Source organism: Hypomesus nipponensis, chromosome 11 (genome assembly GCF_054491055.1).
Source record: "Hypomesus nipponensis isolate SF chromosome 11, ASM5449105v1, whole genome shotgun sequence".
NCBI lineage: Eukaryota > Metazoa > Chordata > Actinopteri > Osmeriformes > Osmeridae > Hypomesus > Hypomesus nipponensis.
The window spans coordinates 2,004,579-2,022,903 of record NC_140371.1 but is presented as its reverse complement, the minus strand read 5'-3'; the positions used below and the strand labels follow the sequence as shown (position 1 = coordinate 2,022,903).

The window sequence follows — 18,325 nt, the reverse complement described above, 5'->3', positions numbered from 1 at the left end:
CTCCCTCCCTCCTCCCCCCTCTCTCTCTCTCTCTCTCTCTCTCTCTCTCTCCCCCATCCCTCCCTCCCTCCCTCCCTCCTCCCCCCCTCTCTCTCTCTCTCTCTCTCTCTCCCTCCCTCATCTCTCCCTCCCTCATCTCTCCTCCTCCCTCCCCGTCCTATTACCCCCCCCTCTCTCCCTTTTCTTTTTCTCTCTTTCTCTCTCTAATCTTTCCATTAAGTTTTTTTGTACTCATGTGGTAAATTCCTCCAAGCTTTTTGCAGGATTCGTCATAAGTTGGCTGCTGTTGGTCTCTACTGTGCCCAAGTATCCCACAAAGCTTCTGTGGTGTCCAGGTGGACGCTGACGACACCATGAAGTTCTTCACATGGACTTGGAGACTCTTTCATGCTGTGTAACCATGTGGATGTTCTCAAACCAAAATAGCACAATCAACCAGAAAAGGAATGACATCATAGTTGTCAGTGAGACATGAGAGATACTCGGCTTCCTGTCACGGGTCAGATTTTGGCAACACTTTAAATGAACGTTAAATATATTTACTACCTAGTAACTACATAGCAATACCCTGCAAAACTTTTTGGGTATATTGAAATTGCTATGAAGTTAAACATTATATCAAGTGCTAGCGGTATTGGTTGTTACAAAGTAGAAGAAAGGTAATATGGGGGAGGGTGTAAGTGGATGTTGTAAATGTGCAGGTGAATGTTGTGTTACTAAAACTTCCTCCTGGTAGGCCCAACCTCCCCATAGCAAGTTTCACTTAAGTGTTAACCTACACAGTACTCAAGTATAACTACAAAGTAGTTCCTAGTAATTGTAATGTTAGACGTTATATGACATGGTCGTTAATGTTACATCAAAGGGGTCATTGATTGCAAAACCGAGTTTACATCATAGTTGAATAACGACAGTTCAGAGGGTAAAATGGACATACAGTGAACCTCAAAGTCCATCGACACCTCTTTCCTATGCAAATCTCACTATTTGAAACTGCTGCTCTAAAACGGGCTGTTTCCAAAAAGCCACCGAGTTGACATCACATCGGTGGCTCCACCTTATTTGGCTCTGCTCAGTTCCTTTGTCACGGCCCAAAATGTACATACACATCCGACCGTATGCTCATCACAACCGCAAGCTGTAAATATGATTTTGTCGCTAACAGTTATTAGCAAGGCTAATTTCTCCTGTATCTAGCATCTAGAACGTGTGATGATTTAGATTATAGCAATGGGGCTAACAATATTTCATTTGACTGTTCCAGTCAAATAAATAACCTGTTGTCATGTAAATATACAATATGCGATGCATGTTTGCTCCGCAGCTTCGCTGGTTGTAAACCAACCAATCAGCGCGCAGCTCATCTAAAAATTCATAAGCATACCATAAAAGGAGAAAACCTCCAGTTTCATTCTGGGGCTATTTCACAGGATGCATCAGGGCTCATAGAACAGCACCTGGGCCATTTTCATCCCAACCAATGTTACACACCCTATACAGAGACCTTAAGAAGCACTGTGAAATACCCTATGAAATCAGTCAATGACCCCTTTCAGTGTATTTGTACGTCACTTAAGATAAATACAATAAAAACTATTTAGGTAACGTTAAAGTAAAGTGTTGCCCATTTTTTTGATTAATTTTGAGTGCGTGCTACAACAAAAGCATGAACATACTAACTTGTTTCCAGATGAACATACTAACATCTTTCCAGATGAACATACTAACATGTTTCCAGATGAACAGATTGGCACCTCCCCCCCTCCCCCTACTGGATGAACCCTCTTGCCTCAACCTATCACATCTTCAAGTTCATAGTTTACACAGTATTGTGAATGTGCAGACAGAAAGTGTAGACTGAAGCCCTCCCCTTCCAGAGAGATATACAGACGTTCCTCTGGGAGACGAGGTCACTTCCTGTGCAGAGTAAGACATGGTTACATCCCTGTGCTGTCTGGGACTAGACATCTGATGGTAGCTGATCGGTATCTTCAGTGAATCATTAGGCTTTCATTGTGCCAGCTATCATATCTTTAGAAACCAGGCTGGACTGTGACCTCACAGTCTAGGTGTTTATGATGACCTCATCATAAACACCCCTGTCTGCCCATACGCACACTGGCATGACACAGCCACACATGTTCACTGATGAGATGCAGCAGTGCCTTCATGTTCTCACAGCAGCAGTGCGATGGACCACAAGCCCCAGGTAGGTGAGTCAGACCACACAGTGACACATGCAGGACTGGAGACACAGGAAGGGACGGGGTTGGGGGATCAACTCTTCGAGAGCATTTATAGATTCACGTAACATGTACTCGAAAATCTATGAAGTCTGATTTGATGAGAGAGTATGCAAATGAACATCCTATTGACTTAATTTAATCAGCAACTAGTTAAGTGCTATTTTGCCGCTCTTATATAATACGTTTTAGTAAATGTAAATGAATAAATGAATCAACTTCATGAAAGCAGGGATGTCTTGTGATTTTGGTGGTTTGATGTTAACTGATGGGAAAATTATGACTTAACGTAAAATAACAGTACTAATATTATTCTTACTCAACATATTTTCACAGTATATTTAATAGATTCCCAGGGGTTTAGGGTGCTTAGTTTGAGGGTCATATAAAAAATCATAACTTTTTGGTTTTATACCCATTTTATTGCATCAGTGGTTAAAAGTCATCCAAATAGCAAGGCTCAGCATTCCCGCCTATTTGAGATTGTGTTTTGTGCAGCTTAATCAGAAAATAGGAATCGAATATAATAATTATAATGAAACAGAACGTCAAAGATGTAGAAATCAACATTAAAACCAATTTTATGGTCCTCTCCTGGCAAAAAAAAATTAAGACAAAAAATATACATATATTGTAGTGTACCAGATGAACAACAGCGTTCCTAATTAAAGACACATATAAGACTTTGAGAAGAGCCTTACTGTACAGTTAAAAAAACAACAGCATTTTCAACCAGCAGTTAGTCTTGCTGTTGTTTATACTTTTATGACAGTATAAAAGGAAGTCGAGTCAAAAATAACAATTTTAAGAATCTGTTTGATAAAAACAAAGCAAGGCAAAGCCACTGGGGAGAGCCAGGGAGCCCGGCTCACTTCCTGCCGCCCAGAAGAGCACGGGAGCGAACCTAGCTGGATGCTCTGGACGATCAGCCCTCACTTCCTTATTCACCCAGCCAATCAGAGAAAGTCTACGATTCATCCAGGAAGTCACATGATAGTGGTCACAAGCTCCAAGGCTACTGACTCACCCCAAAGACAATTTTGTTCATTTCTTTAGTAAAATAAAATACGTACCAATTTCGATTATAATCTTTTTTTTTTCTTTTTTTTTTAACCTGAAATTGATTAAGAAACTGGCTATACAATTTTAATTTACACCATCTGAGCTGCCAAAACGTATAAAAGTATCAATATTCACAAAATGTCTGTACAAGAATCCTCAATCAGTAGGTTCTAACACGATTGGGTAAAATGTTTCCCCAAAATATAAAAAGTAAAATAGTCACCCAGTGTTTTCAAAAATAAAAATAGAACACATATATATATAATATATTTAAGACGATTTTAGACAATATTTAACTAAAAAAAGTACAATAGTGCAACTACCTACTGTCCATAAAAAAGCATCTCTCTCTCTTTTTTAAACAACTAAAATGTAAAAAATACCTTTAAAAATAAAAAAGGAGCAAACCTGTGCAGATTATTGCCTTGGGAATGGTTTGATCAGTCAGAAGGCACATGAGCCCTGTTGTATGAGAGCCAAAACACATGGGGGGAGGGGGGGGGGGGTTAGCTGCAGATGACAGAGGAAAGTTCTATAAGGTTCCAGAAGGTCTTGGAAGATTCTGGAACAAACAGAACTGGTTGTGGAGAACACAACGGAATCCCAGGGCGGAGCCAGAGGAGGAAGAGGTTCACAGCCAGGCCACAGTAGGGGATTGTGGGTAAACAGTTGATGGATGGTGTGTCTGAGCGGGTGAGGAAGGGGGGGGGGGGGGTGACGAGAGACGGGAGGCTTGGAGCGGGGTCAGAGGTCACACAGAGGTGGTGACCCGCTCGCCAGCGCTATTGACCTCGTTTTTGTTGGAGTCCAGGCCCTTGGCTGCATTCAGGTCGTTCCGCAGGTTCTCCACAGCTTTTTTCATGGTCTTCAGCTCACCTGGGTGAGGTGTGGCTCTCCTCATCAGGGTTCCCTGGAGGGGGAGGGGGACACCATTATGTTCATAATACTAATCATGATAATAACAATAAGAAAGTTTTATATGTCATTTGCTTTTCTTATACTCAAAGCGCTACAGTACAGTAAAAATGACTGAAACATAATATACAATAACTATATTAACATTTAAATTAACAATTAAAGACATTACTAAAGGGTATGTTTTAGGCAAATGCTCAAAATGGCCAAGCGAAGGAGCACTTTTCCCACAGTTTGGGAGCAGTGCTAGGTCTGTGATAGTCAGCTGACCGAACAGGTTGGGAATGATGGTAATAATAATGATTCTTAGAATGGGGATGGATCTCCTCAACAGGGTTGTTAATGAGGGGAGAAGCAGGACATTATTAGATTATAGCTATAATAGATAAGCTATAATATAATTGAATACATTCAAATATGAGAAACAAAAAACAGTTATTGTCTGAATTTCTGCGCTTTCCTCCAGCTCGTGTTTGATTGACAGGTTTCACCAAAGAAGCCAAGAAGGCAAGAAGGAAGGCCTGCCTCGCCGCAGGCAATTGGCTGGAACAGGAGTGCTAGAACATGATTGGCTGGAACAGGAGTGCTAGAACATGATTGGCTGGAACAGCAGTGGCTGCTCCAAAAAGGAAAAATTTACATTCCTCTGGCGCTGAGCTGTCGGTGTTGCAAAACAGCTCCGTCAGCCGACCCAACACGTCAGCTGACGACGCCTGAAGTGTGTGCCTGTAGTGTGCACTAAACCTTGTTTTGGTTCTTACTGAAAGAAAATTGTACCTTTAATAATAATGCCCATTGTTCTCCAAAACAGGAGTTCCCAATTGGGGGAGGAGAGTTTCTTCAGTACACAGACCAAACAGACCAAACAGGTCTGGGTGGTATCTCTGACCATGGAAATATCTCTTCTAAAACCAGTCAATTTGAGGGTGTTGTTGTGAAGGCTCGAGCCTGCCTGTCTTGTTAGTCTGCGGGCTGACACACACACACACACGCACACGCACGCACACACAGAAGACTCCCCGCCACGTCACACTGTGTGGTTCCTCCCACACCCACACAGATACCCAACCTTAACACACGCTCCCCTCCTTGCTGAGGGCTCACCTTCTCGTCATCCTCCTCGTCGTCGTCCTCCAGGAAGTGGATGGCGCTGATGCGCTTGGGGGCGCGCTCGTCCCAGGTGTCGTCCGCCATGCTGTGGACCAGGCTCTCCAGGGCTCCGCAGCGCGCCAGCGCGTCCGTGCCTGACACAGGAACAGCAACAGGGGCCCAACCAATCAGCACACAGGGGTGGGTCTCACTCTGTCCACCTCCCTCCTCGTGTCTCCTTCTCTCTCTCTCCACAGTCTACCTCTCTCGCTCCGCTCTCTCTCATTCCATCAGTCGCTCCCCTCTCTCATTCCACATCTCCCTTTTCTCTCTCTCTCTCCCATCTCGATGTTTCCTGGAGCATCATAGAGGATCAGCTGAGCCAGAGCCCAGCTGAGAACAGCACACAGGAGGAGGAGGGGCTGTGGGGCTGTCAGTCAGCAGGTTCAGACTCCAGGCTCCACCCACACATGAACACCAACACGATAGTGCTTCAGACGTCACACATGAACACGATAGTGCTTCAGACGTCACACATGAACACGATAGTGCTTCAGACGTCACACATGAACACGATAGTGCTTCAGACGTCACACATGAACACGATAGTGCTTCAGACGTCACACATGAACACGCTGGTGCTTCAGACGTCACACATGAACACGATAGTGCTTCAGACGTCACACATGAACACGATAGTGCTTCAGACGTCACACATGAACACGATAGTGCTTCAGACGTCACACATGAACACGCTGGTGCTTCAGATCCTGGGACTGCTAAGATTTAATTCCAGCAGCCCTCTGCAAACAACTTCAGACCACTAACCCCAGTGAAAACCCATCTTGATGAAATGAGCACTTGACCTCAAAGGTCAAGTGAGAGAGAGAGAGAGATACAGAGAGAGATACGGAGAGAGATACGGAGAGAGATACGGAGAGAGAGAGAGATTCCCCAGATTACAGACCGTGTTTCCTGGATGCTTGCTGAGCATGGTGGCTCCTAGCCCTGTGACCCGGAGCTTGTAAATGAGAGATTTGAACTGCCTGATCACAGTTTCAAATCCCAGCTTAGTCACAAGCTTACAGGGAGACCCATCTCCACCCTCCCACACCCTCTTGTAACCTCCAGCACCCCGTAACCCCTCCTCCCTACCTCCTGTCCCCCCGTAACTCCTCCTCCCTAACTCCTGTCCCCCCCATAGCCTCCCACACCTCACTCCTGAGCCTCTCTCTGGGAGCTGGGCTCAGATCCCCTGCTGATCCTTGGGGATGGAGGTCACATGACTACATCTCCAACTGGGAAGTGGGGTTCGGGAGGACAGGAAGTGCTATGGGGGGGAGGATGGAGGTTAACCACAGAAGAAGATTCCCAAAGGGGATAGCGCCTGTGTAGTTTCAATAAACATGGGATCAGAGAGATAAATGGAGTCAGGCCTGAGAGAGAGAGAGAGAGAGAGAGAGAGAGAGAGAGAGAGAGAGAGAGAGAGAGAGAGAGAGAGAGAGAGAGAGAGAGAGAGAGAGAGAGAGAGAGAGAGAGAGAGAGAGAGAGAGAGAGAAATAGAAAGTGGTAGACAATGAGAGAGCTAGAGCGAGTTGGAAAGAGAGAGTAAGAAAGGATGAGAGCTAGAAATAAAGAAAAGGAGCAAGAGAGCTAGAGAGAGAACGGGAGAGAGGGAGAGAGCCAGCTACAACAAGAGATAGAGAGGGGGGAGCCAGTGAGCGAGACACAGCGAGTGAGACAGCTAAAGAGAGATACAAGTGCGACAGAGAGATTGTAATGGCAGCAGGCCAGACAAATCTAAGCTCTTTAACCCTCCAATCCAGTGAGGTTTTTCTGAACACAACCAAGGAACAGAGACTGCGGAGAGAGGGAGGGAGGGGAAGAGGGAGGGGAATGGAAGGAGGGAGGGAAGAAGGAGAGGAATGGAAGGAGGGATGAGCAGGATGGAGAGAGGAGGAGTGAGTGAGTGAGTGATGGACTGATGGAGGGATGAGCAGGATGGAGAGAGGTGGAGGGAGTGAGTGATGGACTGATGGAGGGATGAGCAGGATGGAGAGAGGAGGAGGGAGTGAGTGATGGACTGATGGAGGGATGAAAGGATAGAGGAACACAGTGATTCCTGCAGGACCAGTGGATTGATGTGATTGGATGATGGATCCGAGGTACCGAGCGCACACGCTCCGCTTCCCCAGGCAGACCATGTGACCCCGTCACGTGACCCAATCACATGTCCTGATGTGATGGGTCCCGAGGTTGATTTTGACAAGGAAACGGCAGGCTGCGAGTTGTGTGACATCACCTAACCTGAGGATTAACCCAGATAGAGCAGTAGTCTATATAGGGGCCTGGGGGGATTAGAACCATCATCTATTTATACTTGTACTTTTTGTATGAGTGTAGCCCACAGCACAGTCCTTGAAGAAGCTTTGAGGGCGGTTTCTCTACCTAATAATATTAAGAATGTACTCATTTTGAACACATTTATCCAAGGCAGCATACAGGGGGGATTTGAACCTGTGCTCCCCCACTGAGCTACACTCATCCAACTATCTATGAACACTGCCAGGGTCATCTGGCATTTGAGCATCAGCCTCCATGGCTTCCAGAATGTTCTCTCCTGCTGTTCTTACACAAAGGTTCCAGAATGTTCTCTCCTGCTGTTCTTACACAAAGGTTCCAGAATGTTCTCTCCTGCTGTTCTTACATAAAGGTTCCAGAATGTTCTCTATTGCTGTTCTTACATAAAGGTCCCAGATGTTATTACCGTTGGACTGAATTGGGAATATACAAAGTTGACGAAAGAGATAGAGGATAAGAAAGAGAGACAGCGAGGAGAGAAACATGGAGGGAGGGAGGGAGGGAGATGGATGGACAGAGGAAGAGGAGGATGGATGGATGAACAGAGGCAGAGCAGGATGGATGGACAGAGGAGGATGGATGGATGGTGACCAGGAGCGTACCTTTGTTGTCCATCTCGCAGGGCTGCTGGGGCAGCAGCACGCAGGTGAGAACCTTTTCCCCCGACTCTGGGTCCACGTCGGTCTGGAAGGTGAGCAGGGGCTGGGACTGGTTCTCTGACATCCAAAGGGCCTTCAGTCGCAGGGTGGTCAGGGACATGGGCAGGTGGGCCAGTCTGGAGGGCCAGAGGACAGTTCAACAAATGGTAACATCCAGGTTACCCTGGTCACTGTCGTTCACCACTTAGAAAACTCCAGATCAAACTCCAGAAGAACGGCAACTTAATTCAATGCTGTGACACCTGAGATGAAGCGGAGGTCAGAGGTCAACCGGGTGTAGGTGAAGGTCGGAGGTGGAGCATGCGTGGGATTGGATACCTGTTTCCGGAGACGTCGAAGACGTGCAGTTCTGTAGCCTGGGACAGCTCAGAAGGGATCCGGGTCAGCCTGTTATCCCGCACACAGAACACATTCAGGCTGCTGCAGCCGCCGATCTGAAACAGGGAGGAGCAGGCACACATATCAAACACAGCCGGGCGGACAGCCCGATCTTCTGGACAAACACCACTGAGAGGGAAAAGGGAAGGGGAGCCTGAAGTTAAAGAACAAGTGAATAGAACACTTTTTCAAAACACGCAAAGCCCTGGACATGTTTGGAAGTGTTCGACAACCTTTCAACACAACTCTTGCATGTGTGGAAATGTCTATTTTGTTCATTGTAGGTTTCAGACAGTGAAGGTTTCAGACAGTGAAGGTTTCAGACAGTGAAGGTTTCAGACAGTGAAGGTTTCAGACAGTGAAGGTTTCAGACAGTGAAGGTTTCAGACAGTGAAGGTTTCAGACAGTAAAGGTTTCAGACAGTGAAGGTTTCAGACAGTGAAGGTTTCAGACAGTGAAGGTTTCAGACAGTGAAGGTTTCAGACAGTGAAGGTTTCAGACAGTGAAGGTTTCAGACAGGGTATATAAACTGGACAGATGGATGATGTATCATCCCCCCAGGGGGAAGTGCCCCTGTAGACCTGCTGTCAGGGTGTGGAGGGCGGGCAGATGGGGACCTGCTTTCAGGGTGTGGAGGGTGGGCAGATGGGGACCTGCTGTCAGGGTGTGGAGGGCGGGCAGATGGGGACCTGCTTTCAGGGTGTGGAGGGTGGGCAGATGGGGACCTGCTGTCAGGGTGTGGAGGGCGGGCAGATGGGGACCTGCTTTCAGGGTGTGGAGGGTGGGCAGATGGGGACCTGCTGTCAGGGTGTGGAGGGCGGGCAGATGGGGACCTGCTGTCAGGGTGTGGAGGGCGGGCAGATGGGGACCTGCTTTCAGGGTGTGGAGGGTGGGCAGATGGGGACCTGCTTTCAGGGTGTGGAGGGTGGGCAGATGGGGACCTGTTTTCAGGGTGTGGAGGGTGGGCAGATGGGGACCTGCTTTCAGGGTGTGGAGGGTGGGCAGATGGGGACCTGCTTTCAGGGTGTGGAGGGTGGGCAGATGGGGACCACGCTGGCCTAGGAGAGGCGGTCCTGGAGGCAGACCGATCGACTGGCCGTGACGCTGGGCAGACGGGGATAAAATTAGCCACAATTAACCTCGGAGTGTGTCAGTAACTGCAGGGGTTCTGCTCCACACAGAACGCCTGTAGCACCACCTACTGAAGCACAGAGAGAGAGAGAGAGAGAGAGAGAGAGAGAGAGAGAGAGAGAGAGAGAGAGAGAGAGAGAGAGGGGGGGGAGTGTGTGTGTGTGTGTGTGCGTGTGACTGACTGACTGAATGTGTGTGTGGATCAACCTGCTGGGGGAGTCCTCATGTCAAAAGGACACTGATATGACCCTGAGTGCTAGCTCCATATACAAGATGGGTTCATTCAACTGGTACTACTGTTTAATATGAATCACCTTCTGAGGAAGTGTGTGTGCTGGTGTGTGTGTTTATGTATGTGTGTGTAAACTACCTGTGTGATTTCTAAAAGGAAAGAATCAGAGGTACTCGAGAAAGAACTTAAATGCTTAAAGAATTCAACCACCTAGTTGTAGGTGCGAATGCATGACACTGGGAGATTACTGAATGACTTCTGGAGTAAACAAGCTCAAATATAGTTTCCAGAAAATACTTTTCTTCTAGGTAAACACGAGATGGCCTGGGGCCAATTGTATAAATATAGACCTAGTCTTAAATGTAACTAAGTCTGACTTGCCATAGACACTTCTATGTAATTTTTGCAAAAAGTTTAACTATGAGTGAGTAACGCAAGACTGACTTAAATAGCCTGTTGTGCTTGGCATTATGGGTAAAATAAGACACTTCGAAAGATTGATACATTTAAACCTGCTGAAAACCTATATCTGTTGGAGTAATACAATATTGAAAAGTTTGTCTTATTGGCAAATAGTGTATACATTCTTAAGCTTCTTAGACAAATTTAACCTCAACGCTAGTTCCATTTATCAACAACTCCAACACAGATGGCTAGCGCTAGCGTCAATAAAGTGAGCTATGTTGTGATCTACATTTTAGCAGAAAAGCAGAACCCAGTCAACATTATCTGCAGTTACAATTAACAAACTTCATTCCTTTTGTAATAAATCATGCTAAGATAATGTCATAGCCTACTAACAGATTGTTGGCATAGCAACTAAGCCCTAACCGCGAGCATTAGCCAGGGGGGAGAGGTGGCTAACTTTTATACCTCAAATTAAGTCAGTCTTACTGTTTATGCAATAGACCGGCTTAATTAGAATAGTCTAACCTGACAATTGAAGACTGTCTAAGGCAACTGTCCCCAGTGGGACTCCCCAGGTCTCAACACACTCAAGCATCTTCTCTCCTTGGAAGGACGTCCGACGGCCCCATCTCCTGACCACCTTAGTGCAACACGAGGATTTGAGCAGTTAAGCTCCTATCACCGCAATTCTATGACTGTGACGCTCCATTCGTGGCAGAGGCAGAAATAGCATGGTAGAGGCAGGGACAGCATGGTTGAGCCAGGGACAGCATGGTAGAGGCAGGGACATCATGGTAGAGGCAGGGACAGCATGGTAGAGACAGGGACAGCATGGTAGAGGCAGGGACAGCATGGTTGAGCCAGGGACAGCATGGCAGAGGCAGGGACAGCATGGTTGAGCCAGGGACAGCATGGTAGAGGCAGGGACAGCATGGTTGAGGCAGGGACAGCATGGTTGAGGCAGGGACAGCATGGTAGAGGCAGGGACATCATGGTAGAGGCAGGGACAGCATGGTAGAGACAGGGACAGCATGGTAGAGGCAGGGACAGCATGGTTGAGACAGGTACAGCATGGTAGAAGCAGGGACAGCATGGTAGAGCCAGGGACAGCATGGTAGAGGCAGGGACAGCATGGTAGAGACAGGTACAGCATGGTAGAAGCAGGGACAGCATGGTAGAGACAGGTACAGCATGGTAGAAGCAGGGACAGCATGGTAGAGGCAGGGACAGCATGGTAGAGACAGGTACAGCATGGTAGAGCCAGGGACAGCATGGTAGAGCCAGGGACAGCATGGTAGAGCCAGGGACAGCATGGTAGAGCCAGGGACAGCATGGTAGAGACAGGTACAGCATGGTAGAAGCAGGGACAGCATGGTAGAGCCAGGGACAGCATGGTAGAGCCAGGGACAGCATGGTAGAGCCAGGGACAGCATGGTAGAGCCAGGGACAGCATGGTAGAGCCAGGGACAGCATGGTAGAGACAGGGACAGCATGGTTGAGCCAGGGACAGCATGGTAGAGGCAGGGACATCATGGTAGAGGCAGGGACAGCATGGTAGAGACAGGGACAGCATGGTAGAGGCAGGGACAGCATGGTTGAGCCAGGGACAGCATGGCAGAGGCAGGGACAGCATGGTTGAGCCAGGGACAGCATGGTAGAGGCAGGGACAGCATGGTTGAGGCAGGGACAGCATGGTTGAGGCAGGGACAGCATGGTAGAGGCAGGGACAGCATGGTAGAGACAGGTACAGCATGGTAGAAGCAGGGACAGCATGGTAGAGCCAGGGACAGCATGGTAGAGGCCAGGGACAGCATGGTTGAGGCAGGGACAGCATGGTAGAGGCAGGGACAGCATGGTAGAGGCAGGGACAGCATGGTAGAGGCAGGGACAGCATGGTAGAGGCAGGGACAGCATGGTAGCGACAGGGACAGCATAGTTGAGGCAGGGACAGCATGGTAGAGGCAGGGACAGCATGGTAGAGCCAGGGACAGCATGGTAGAGGCAGGGACAGCATGGTAGAGACAGGGACAGCATGGTAGAGGCAGGGACAGCATGGTAGAGACAGGGACATCATGGTAGAGGCAGGGACAGCACTGGACAAGCAACAAGACCCTTCCACGTCATTGTTGAACTCACTATCTCACTGCCTGTTTCTGCCTGTCTGTCTTTGTCTGCCCGTCTGTCTCTCTCTGCATATCTGTCTCTTTGCCCATCTGTCTCTCACTCTCTAACAGACAAGCGGTTGAGAACAAAATGTGGACACAAACAAACACACACTGTGGCCCTCATCTTTCTGAGTAGGTCAGGGACATGAACAGTCCCAGCTCAGCTGCAGTACAACAGCAGGTCTGTTAGCCTGTGAGTCTGAACCCTGCAGAGACAGCTGTGATTGGTGCAGGCCCAGAGACAGCTGTGATTGGTGCAGGCCCGGCCCGCTGCTGTCATGGTACTGTCTGTACCACACACACGTGCAGACCAGTATGGATGCACTCACGCACACACACACACCAACAAAAAAAAGCTATCGAACAGACTTTTCATTCAGAGCTAACATTGAGGTGGGTGAGGTAGGGATCGAACCACAACCCTCTGCTACCCCCTTTCCATCAATGCAAACCTAGTTCAGGTTCTGGACTGTTACTAGTGCCAGTTTGCCGTTTGTTCACCTTATGAACCTTCTAAGAACTGGTTTGCCTTTCCCTGGGCTGGAGAGCCTGTCATGATGTCACTGTATAAACCTGGCTCTCCGCTTCCATGTCTAGTAGCGTCTTTAGTTTGTTGCTTATTTGTTCAAAGTTTCTATACAAAAGCACGCAGCAGTCATCTAGTGCTGGGTTGATTGATATACAGACTTTGCTCTCAAATCCATGCTCTCTTGTCCAGACCTTCTGATTACTAGCCCGACTCCCTCACCGCTCTGCCATCTGACTCTCCATACATATCTTATTTTTTGGAAGGTCCCATCTTAAAATGAAGGGGCTTCTCAAAACGATTCTTTCATTTTTCATTGGTAGCCATCAGAAATCTGGCCCTCAGACTACACTACTGCCACATACAGCAGACAACCCACACACCACAAGTACTGCTACTGCCACATACAGCAGACAACCCACACACCACAAGTACTGCTACTGCCACATACAGCAGACAACCCACACACCACAAGTACTGCTACTGCATGTACAGCAGAAGGAGAGAAAGAAAGAAAGAAATATATCAACTGCAAGCAGGTGATTGCAGCAGGTGATTGCAGCAGGTGATTGCAGCAGGTGATTGCAGCAGGTGATTGCTGCAGGTGATTGCTGCAGGTGATTGCTGCAGGTGATTGCTGCAGGTGATTGCTGCAGGTGATTGCTGCAGGTGATTGCTGCAGGTGATTGCTGCAGGTAATTGCTGCAGGTGATTGCTGCAGGTGATTGCAGCAGGTGATTGCTGCAGGTGATTGCTGCAGGTGATTGCTGCAGGTGATTGCTGCAGGTGATTGCAGCAGGTGATTGCAGCAGGTGATTGCTGCAGGTGATTGCTGCAGGTGATTGCTGCAGGTGATTGCAGCAGGTGATTGCTGCAGGTGATTGCAGCAGGTGATTGCAGCAGGTGATTGCAGCAGGTGATTGCTGCAGGTGATTGCTGCAGGTGATTGCAGCAGGTGATTGCAGCAGGTTTCCTCAGGTGTTGGCCAGTGTGTCGGGTGGCGCGTGGGGCAGCATGTTGTCTGTCTCAGACGGTGAGTAGGAGGAGGCGGGGCCTCACTCACCATATGGTCACAACTCTCCGGTTGCTACGACAACATTGTGGAGGACAGCCGCTTATGTGCGTGAAGTCGTCTTTTTTAAACCTTTTTTTTGTTTTTTTACCCCAGGAAGGGCTGACCTAGTTACGACATCTTTTATTTTAGAGCGTACTGGCCAGGATGGGCTGCAGCAAGTCACAGGGGCCTTACCTCTTTGGGGAGCCAGCTCAGCTGGTTCCTGTCACAGTTGAAGTTCGACAGCCTCTTCAGTTTGCCAATACTCCTCGGCAAGTTCTGGAACACAAGAGGCGAGGAGGAGGAATGTTACTGTATACCAAATGCCGACAATCTGCCCATGGGTACAGTATATCATCAAAATCAGTATTTGTACGTTTGTCAATTGATCAACAACAACACATTTGAGATGACTGAGGTTGTGAAGGCAGTTGAACAGGGCTGGCTGGACGCCAGGTCCAGGATTATTAAGTCAATATAGTGTGAAATGCATCTTTTAATCTGTATCTCTTTATTTCTATTTACAGGTTAGGAACACTAAGTTTTGACAGTAATCAATCACAAAACATATCTACTGTCCACACGAGTGTTGCCACGGTACCAACATTTCAGTTGTCAGGTCCAATAAAACCAGTTTTGGTGATTCAACTCTCTGTCTACATAAAACATAATGCAAATGATAAAGTATTTTTTAAACTCGCCTGGTTTAAAGGCAGGGTAAGTCATATTTGCACAAATACATTGCACATCCTGATAGCAACCAATATTCTGACAGTAAAATAAAATACATCTGTAATCTTGACCTACCAGGACTGTGATAAATATGACCATGATCATTTTGGAGTTCAGACCAAATGCAATGACTGGACAGGCTACTTGCTATAAATTCCGGTATTATACTTTATTTATGTACGTTTTGAGTACCGACTTGTTACCACAGTACTGGCTTTTTTTGACCCCACTTGTAGAAACCAGAACAGAGTTCAAAGACAACACAAACACTAGAACATGTCTACATAAGAGATACACACAGACTCTGTCACACACACACACACACTACACACACTAGACACACACACACCATGTATAATCACAGGGAACACTCGTACACTGATGGCTGAAGGCCAGATGCTAGGATTTATTAACACGATTAGACAGTGAAGATGACAAACACATCTAATTGGCTGGTGAGGACAAGCAGCATCCCACAGCAGGAGGCTCTCAGCCAATTAGCAGGGCCGGTCTGAGGACATGCTAAGTGGTCAGAGGTTAAACTATTTAAAGCTCTTTTATTTTGGGATTTCTCACTTTATATATCTTTAAACAGGTCTATCTCCTCAGTAGACATCTCTCACACCCTCACTCTCTCGTCACTCACACACAGAAAAGCCAGCATTCTACACCCCAAAACCAACCAAGCCCTTCCACACACCCCCACCTGGATCTGGTTCTCTGTCGGAACCAGCTCAGTCACTCACCTGGATCTGGTTCTCTGTCAGCACCAGCTCAGTCAGGCTCTCGCAGCTCCCTATGCTCTCGGGAAGGTGGGTCAGGCGGTTCTGGTCGGCCTTCAGGATGGACAGCTTCCTCAGTTTACCTGCAGAGCACAGGCCTCAAGTCACACTGATACATAGACCCTGCCCAGCACATTACACACACCCCTGTGTGAAAGGAGGGAGGGAGAGAGAGAGAGAGGAGAGAGAGGGAAAGACACCCAGGGAGAGACAGAGAGAGATTTGCAGAGAGAGAGACAGAGAGCGAGAGGAGATAGGGGCTGACCGATGCCCTCTGGCAGAGCGTCGATGAGGTTCTGGGAGACCAGCAGGTCTGACAGGGCCTGCAGACAGCCCAGCTCCTCTGGAAGGTGCTCCAGCTTGTTCTCTGATACGTCCAGACACACCAGACTCCTCATGCTGCCCATCTCCTGGAAGACACACACACACAGGCACACACACACACACACAGGCACACACACACAGGCACACACACACAGGCACACACACACAGGCAGACACACACACACAGGCAGACACACACACACAGGCAGACACACACAGGCAGACACACACACGCAGGCAGACACACACACACAGGCAGACACACACACACAGGCAGACACACACACGCAGGCAGACACACACACGCAGGCAGACACACACACGCAGGCAGGCACACACACACAGGCAGGCACACACACACAGGCAGGCACACACACACAGGCAGACATACACACACAGGCAGACATACACACACAGGCAGACATACACACACAGGCAGACATACACACACAGGCAGACATACACACACAGGCAGGCAGACATACACACACAAGCAGACACACACACACAGGCAGACACACACAGGCAGGCACACACACACAGGCAGGCACACACACACAGGCAGGCACACACACACAGGTGCTCACACACACACACACACACACACACACACACAAACATTTACTGAGGCAAGATGTGTAAACGTACATGAACAGATGGAATCTTTATCCACTTAATAGGCTTCATGTCTTTAAGAGCAATCGCTTGCTGTGGTATCAAATTCCATGAGAACAATCTGCCCTTTAAATGCCACACCAAAACTCTTTAAAAGTCATATTCAAAGCACTGACAAATAGCAGCATGTTAGGAATAGCTTACTGCAGGTATTTCAGCCAACTGGTTCCCATCCAACCACAGATCCTTAAGACTGACAAGTCCTCCAATTGTCTCTGGCTATGTGGGAGGCAGGAGGGGAGGGGAAAGAAAGGAGAGACAGAGAGACAGAGAGAGAGAGACAAAGAGAAAGACAGAGATACAGAGAGAGAGAGACAGAGAGGTAGAGAGAGAGATTAATAGATATATACGCAGAGTGAGACAAAGTGAGCGAGATAGAGACCCAGGGAGAAATAGAGAGGGACAGACACAGGCAGGTATATATATAGAGAGACAAATGCACACAGACAGAGAATTATATCTAGGTGACAGGAACAAAAAGTACACAAGGCTGTGGAAGAATTTCAAAGATGTGGGAGCTGGCATTCCCCTGTGGAGGAGATCCAGCTCTCTGTGTGTCAGGTCCAGCTCTCTGTGTGTGTCAGGTCCAGCTCTCTGTGTGTCAGGTCCAGCTCTCTGTGTGTGTCAGGTCCAGCTCTCTGTGTGTGTCAGGTCCAGCTCTCTGTGTGTGTCAGGTCCAGCTCTCTGTGTGTGTCAGGTCCAGCTCTCTGTGTGTCAGGTCCAGCTCTCTGTGTGTGTCAGGTCCAGCTCTCTGTGTGTGTCAGGTCCAGCTCTCTGTGTGTGTGTCAGGTCCAGCTCTCTGTGTGTGTGTCAGGTCCAGCTCTCTGTCTGTGTGTTAGGTCCAGCTCTCTGTGTGTCAGGTCCAGCTCTCTGTGTGTCAGGTCCAGCTCTCTGTGTGTGTGTCAGGTCCAGCTCTCTGTGTGTGTGTCAGGTCCAGCTCTCTCTGTGTGTCAGGTCCAGCTCTCTGTGTGTCAGGTCCAGCTCTCTGTGTGTGTCAGGTCCAGCTCTCTGTGTGTGTGTCAGGTCCAGCTCTCTGTGTGTCAGGTCCAGCTCTCTCTGTGTGTCAGGTCCAGCTCTCTGTGTGTGTCAGGTCCAGCTCTCTGTGTGTGTCAGGTCCAGCTCTCTGTGTGTGTGTCAGGTCCAGCTCTCTGTGTGTGTGTCAGGTCCAGCTCTGTGTGTGTGTCAGGTCCAGCTCTCTGTGTGTCAGGTCCAGCTCTCTGTGTGTGTCAGGTCCAGCTCTCTGTGTGTGTCAGGTCCAGCTCTCTCTGTGTGTGTCAGGTCCAGCTCTCTGTGTGTGTCAGGTCCAGCTCTCTGTGTGTGTCAGGTCCAGCTCTCTGTGTGTCAGGTCCAGCTCTCTGTGTGTGTGTCAGGTCCAGCTCTCTGTGTGTGTGTCAGGTCCAGCTCTCTGTGTGTGTGTCAGGTCCGGCTCTCTGTGTGTCAGGTCCAGCTCTCTCTGTGTGTGTCAGGTCCAGCTCTCTCTGTGTGTGTCAGGTCCAGCTCTCTCTGTGTGTGTCAGGTCCGGCTCTCTGTGTGTGTCAGGTCCAGCTCTCTGTGTGTGTCAGGTCCAGCTCTCTGTGTGTCAGGTCCAA

At 48.4% G+C, this 18,325-nt stretch overlaps 1 protein-coding gene across 1 annotated transcript in view; it reads right to left on the bottom strand.

The window, feature by feature from the left end:
• Positions 1–2,643: 2,643 nt before the first annotated feature.
• Positions 2,644–18,325, bottom strand: part of lrrc1 (leucine rich repeat containing 1) — a 35,365-nt gene continuing 19,683 nt past the window's right edge. Inside the window, exons 7-14 of the mRNA XM_084667172.1 lie at positions 16,881–16,955; positions 16,003–16,147; positions 15,702–15,820; positions 14,419–14,502; positions 8,648–8,763; positions 8,273–8,445; positions 5,325–5,464; positions 2,644–4,215 (exon numbers count right to left, since the gene is read on the bottom strand). Of these exons, the coding sequence (XP_084523298.1) occupies positions 4,057–4,215; positions 5,325–5,464; positions 8,273–8,445; positions 8,648–8,763; positions 14,419–14,502; positions 15,702–15,820; positions 16,003–16,147; positions 16,881–16,955 (1,011 nt within the window). The 3' untranslated portion in view covers positions 2,644–4,056. The remainder of the gene's footprint in view (positions 4,216–5,324; positions 5,465–8,272; positions 8,446–8,647; positions 8,764–14,418; positions 14,503–15,701; positions 15,821–16,002; positions 16,148–16,880; positions 16,956–18,325) is intronic.